General features: G+C 40.6%; 1 protein-coding gene across 1 annotated transcript; it reads right to left on the minus strand.

Annotated features, from left to right (window-relative positions):
- Positions 1 to 2,119: 2,119 nt before the first annotated feature.
- On the minus strand, positions 2,120 to 5,334 carry LOC128647032 (zinc finger protein 335-like). Its single transcript, XM_053699845.1, is given in 2 exon segments — positions 2,120 to 4,432; positions 5,287 to 5,334. Coding segments are annotated over 2 exon segments (2,361 nt in total).
- Positions 5,335 to 5,792: the final 458 nt, after the last annotated feature.

Consider the following 5,792-nt stretch of genomic DNA (forward strand, 5'->3'; position numbering starts at 1 on the left):
AGGGAGAATATGGTACCTCCATGCTACGTCTGACTTCCTTTTTAACTCTCCTCTGGTAACTGAAACTCTTGATTATTGCATTAATTGGAGCGACCCACTGAATTTCACGTGCACTCTAGATATGAGAGATATTAAAGGACAAGTTTCATGGTAAGTTCATAAAGTGCTTCACCAAAAATCAACAGGAGCATGTCTGACACCAGGATGGAGATAAATATAACTATGATTAGATGAAGAAACATTATATTGTAAGGTATTTGGGACCGGAGCTTCATATCTCTTGTGTGTCCTGTTTTGTTCTGAAATGCAGTTTTACCCTTTGCGTTGTCAAAAATGTGAAGTGTTTTGTACACAGATATTGATATACAAATTAAGATACATACATTAAGAAAAGCATTAACGCACTATTTTTTATTACAGTGGTGAACAATACAACATTAAAGGGAAACTGAACCCAATTTTTTTCTTTTGTGATTCAGATAGAGCATGCAATTTTAGGCAACTTTCTAATTTACTCCTATTATCAAATTTTCTTCATTCTCTTGGTATCTTTATTTGAAAAGCAAGAATATAAGTTTAGATGCCGGCCCATTTTTGGTGAACAACCTGGGTTGTTCTTGCTGATTGGTGGATAAATTCATCCACCAATAAACAAGTGCTGTCCACGGTACTGAACCAAAAAATAGCTTAGATGCCTTCTTTTTCAAACAAAGAAAATTTGATAATTGGAGTAAATTAGAAAGTTGTTTAAAATTGCATGCTCTATCTGAATCATGAAAGAAAAAATTTGGGTTCAGTGTCCCTTTAAGTAATAATTAACCAAAAAGCAATCTCACAAATGATCTAGTTTAAATTAAAATACCAGACTGTGGTCTCTTTTGGCGCAGTGCAGGAACAAAGACAGGCTACACATTCCAAAGCTTAGTCATGACTAAATAAAAGTTTGTAAGCCCTTTTGTCAAACTGCAAGTCTGAGACAGACTGCACATTCTTAAGAGCAGTCATCACTGAATGAAGCAGATTGTAAGCTCTTGTGCTACATGACTTGTTCTTTCAGGCAAAAATAAACCTGCAAGATTTTCTGGTTAGAATGCTAATAGAAAATTACAAGGAGATACACAGACAGACAGATATTGTCTTATTGTGTAAAATAGGTATAGCAATCATCACTTCAGACTTTCTGCACACTTGATAATTAATTATTGCCCATATATAAATCTTCCTTTTAAATAAATTCAACTTTTACTTTTCTATAGTAGCACATAGAGTACTAGGGTTTGCCAACTTTTTTTGAAGTCTAAGGAAATGATTTCACATAGAAAATTGACAAATTATACAGTTGTTATTGGAAAACTGTACATTGTTTTACAATTTCATACAGTTTGGTACAACAAATTCTTCATATAGATCATCTTTATTCACACAGTCTAGCTTAATACATTCAACAACATTCTGCAAATCTGTCATTTCTATTTCTCATTTAAGGCCCAGTAGAGAATAAAGATATTAAAGAGACATTATACACTCATTTTTTCTTTGCATAAATGTTTTGTAGATCTATTTATATAGCCCATAAAGTTGTTTGTTTTTTTTTGTTTGTTTTTTTTAATGTATAGTTTTGCTTATTTTTTTTTATTTTTTTATTTTTATTTTTTGGAGCTAAATAATTAATTTAATTTACAAAGGAATTACACAATATAATATATTTCCCATCCACATTCTCTTAAGAACGGGCCATCCTGATCTGCTGTCTTGATAACTGATGGCTACTGCTGTTTCATGACATCATGACTGAATCTTTTAAGCAAACATCATCCATATGATGTCGACTGCAGTGAAGAGGAAGACTTGAGAGTTGAGGGAGTGTGCAAAGTGATGCCAGCATATCCAAGTGATAAGATGACCTCATTCCCCAATTGTAATGACATCATACTCTATTTCCGGTTGCATAGATGACTCTACTTCTGTGCTGAACACTGTCTGAGCCATTGCTGCACCTGCCACTGCTGTAACAGCAGAATGTGCTGCAATCTGTATCTGTTCCTGTGTGAGGAGCTGTGGTGCTGGCAACATGGGGACAAAATGAATCTGTTGATCCTGCAAAAAAGGAGCACCGGGTTCATACTGAATGTGAATGATTTGTGGAAGTAGCACTTGGGGCAACTTGAACTTGTGGTTTGTGCAGAACCTGCAGGTTACTTTTGTCTTTTAGGGTTTCTTCAAGAAGGGCCTGAGGAGATCTAGACTGAACGTCGGTATCACTGATGAGAGATGCCTGGATGTTTTCTGGGCTTATCAAGCTGTACTCTGCAGTTGAAAACGCTGCATTAATTATGATCTGTTGCACAGTGCCCTCACTGGACTCCTCATATACTGTCAGAGGCACATCGGTTACATCTCTCTCATCCATGTGCAACGTGAGGACCTGAGCCACGTTGGGTTCCTGAGCACTGCCCTCTGACTCCTGTACCTCCTCACATGAGCCAGATTTTACCACAGCCACCTGTAGACTTCCACCTGGGCCCTCTCTTTGTGCACTCATATTCAGAAGCAAATCCAAGGCAGCTTGTGTTGTCAGCTCTCCATCTTGCTCATATATTACTGTAGCTGCTCCAAGAGGATTCTGAGATTGTTGTTCTCCAGGATTTTGAGTAGTTTGCTGCAGCATATAAGTAAGGTCCCCAGTAGGGTCCTGAGCAGAAATATCCTGTACTTCCTCTGATGGATTAGTCTGGCTCTCCAGCTGTCCATGTTGCTGTTTTAGTTCCTCAATCTGTTGCAGAGAGAAGAAGGGTCGGCGGCGGCAGGGAGGCTCCTCGGGGTGGCGCTAAATCCACTCTTCATAAATATCTGCATGGCGGCATTGTATATGGAGGTGCAGATTCTTCTTGTGTTTCCTGGTGAAGTGGCAATAATCACAAGCAAATGGTTTTCCACCTGTATGCTTGGTGGCTTGATGGGCCAACAAGAAGTCCTGTCGGAATGTGGTGTACTTGCATTGATCACATTTGAACGGTTTATCATTCATGTGAGTAAACTGGTGATTCAGAAGCTGCTTTCGGTCCTCGCATGTATGATCACAGAACTTGCATTTGTACCTGCTATTGCCCACACTCTGTAGGTGCGTTAGAAGATGCATTTTAAAGGTGTACCGTTTCTTGAAGGCTTTGCCACACTTGTCGCACATGTGCGGTTTCTCTGTGCTGTGTGTCTTCATGTGCTGTGTCAGTCTCTTTTGCATGTTATAAACACGATTACACACAGGACATGGATAGGTGTTGGCTTTTGCCGGCTGATCAGGTTTCTTCTTTCTTTCCCTGTTGTGCACAGCAGAGTGTCGAATCACATCCTTCTTGTACACACTTGTGTAATCACACTCCTCACACTTGTGGGGCTTATTTCCTTTGTGGTTAAACATATGTTCCTTTAGAGATGACCACCTCCGGCACTGGTAGTTACACTGTTGACAGTGGACGTTTTGACTGCTGCCATCATGTGAGCTTACATGGAAGGTAAAATCCTCATGTGTTAGGAAACGGGAACCACAAACGCGACAAAGGAAGGGCCTAAGTAACCTCTTGGTGGAGGGCTTGTAATACCTTCGTCCTCCATATCTGCGGAACTTCTTCCCACGAAAATGTTTAGGTGGGCGGCCCCTTGGTCGGTTTTGTATTTTCAGCTCATCGGGGTTGGGGTTGGAAGAGTCCTGGTTCTCAAGATCACAGTGGGGGTCCTTGTTCTCAAGATCAGATTGACTAATGCCCAGATCATTCTGGCTGTCATTGGAGAGAGGTGGAGGAGAGGTGTAGTTCAGTTCAGGACCATGGATGCGCAGGATCTTACGAGGGCGCCCAGGTTTTCTGCTGGGTCTTTCTATGGCAAGGGTACCTGGTGGAGAACTTAGGACCTGGCCGTGATTCACATCCTCCCCTGGACTGTAGTCACTGTCACCATCAGGGTCATCTATAGCTCCGGCATCCACAATATCATCCTCTTCTTCCTCCTCATCTTCATCTCTTGCCCGTGCCAGTTTGCATCCTCTGTCTTTCTTTTCATCTTTGCCACCTGTATGGATATGACGATCTCTAACATGGTGAAGCAAAGTAGACTTGGATCCACTTTTATACTGGCACATCTTGCACTTGTAGTGCTGAACTACAACCACTTCTACCATTCCCTCCAGAGATTCAGCATCATTAACCTCCAAAGAGTCCCCAGTGGAATCACGTGATGAAGCCATCTCTCTAAGGATTACAGGATTCACACCTGGGAGACAACCCCCTGAGTCTTGCAAGATTAGGTACTGGGCAACTTCAGGGTTCCTACCATCGGTATTAGTCACATAGCAGCCCTGAATGATTTGTGGGCAGATGGAATTCTGTAAAATCCGGTCTACAGAGGGGTCTGAATGAAGAAGGATGGGTCTTGGAGCCTGAGAATAAGACTGAAAGACACTGCTTATTTTTAAATAGCATTTTCAGACTCCTAACCAAGCTCCAAATTTTATGAGAATATCGTCAGCTACCTTCTCCAGCTTGCTCCTGTTTATGTAAAGGGTCTTTTCATATGCAAAATAAGGGAGAGGGCGGAGGGTCTTATTTCCCACTTGCTGTGGGCTTTCCAGCTACCTTTTCAACAGAGCTAAACTAAGATCTTCTAAGTAAGTTTTCAAACAGTTTTATACTGGATATTTATATCAGTATCTGTGCATCTTATTCTTTATAGTAGTGTCTATTACATGCAGTTATATGAAAATGAGTGTATACTGTCCCTTTAAACTGTCAGATACATCAACATTATTAACTAAATAAGAGTACAGTAGTACAATATTAAATGTTTGAAATTAAGACTTTACATGTTGTAAAAAATAAGGTAAATATGATCAAAGGCAGATAAATAGGGGGAGCCTGGGAGACTGTAAAAAAATATTGGACAAATAAGTGAGATCTCTGGAAAAAAAGGGTTAGTGACCTTTATAGGGTACTGTTTTTTTTAATCCCCATCATTGCCAGTGTGTGTGTATATGTGTATATATATATATATATATATATATACTTCAATTAAGTGCACTCTCACTTGCCAACCCAGACACAGACCAGGGTGCTTAACGAAATATTCAATCTGGATAGGGATAAGCACTCACTGGATTTCAATACAACAAATATTTATTCGGCAGTGACGTTTGGGTGCATTCACCCCTTCCTCAGACAACCCAAAATGTGATACAAGCAATGTTAAATAATGACTCAAACCCCTCCCCCATCAAATTTCAGCCAATCAAAATACATCCAAAGCAATCAATAGGAGATGTGGTCTACCTGTTGAATTGCACATGTGGGATGTATTACGTCGGTAAGACGGATGATGACATCAAGAAGAGGATGGCTAACCATCGGAGTGCCATTAGGACTGCACTCAAAGATGGTACGTCGGAACAACCGGTGGCACTCCACTTTTTACAGATGAACCACACTGTGAAGGACTTGCGCTTCATACTCATTGATCATGTGCCAACATTGACACGGGGAGGCAACAGAAAGAAGAAGCTCCTACAAATTGAGGCCAAGTGGATCCACAGACTCGGAACGGTGCAACCAGGTGGATTGAATGCAAATGTGGACTGGCACTGCTTCTTATAGTACCTACTCTTGAGTCAGAACTGGTAGGATGTCTTTAAACATCCCATTTATTAATGAGAGTCCATGCACACTCTATGAAGCCCTTGTGGACATATTGAGAGTCCACGCATTGTCCATCTACTAATGACTTATCTTGTAATACCATATTCTAGG

The sequence above is a fragment of the Bombina bombina genome, chromosome 2 (assembly GCF_027579735.1).
Source record: "Bombina bombina isolate aBomBom1 chromosome 2, aBomBom1.pri, whole genome shotgun sequence".
Lineage (NCBI taxonomy): Eukaryota > Metazoa > Chordata > Amphibia > Anura > Bombinatoridae > Bombina > Bombina bombina.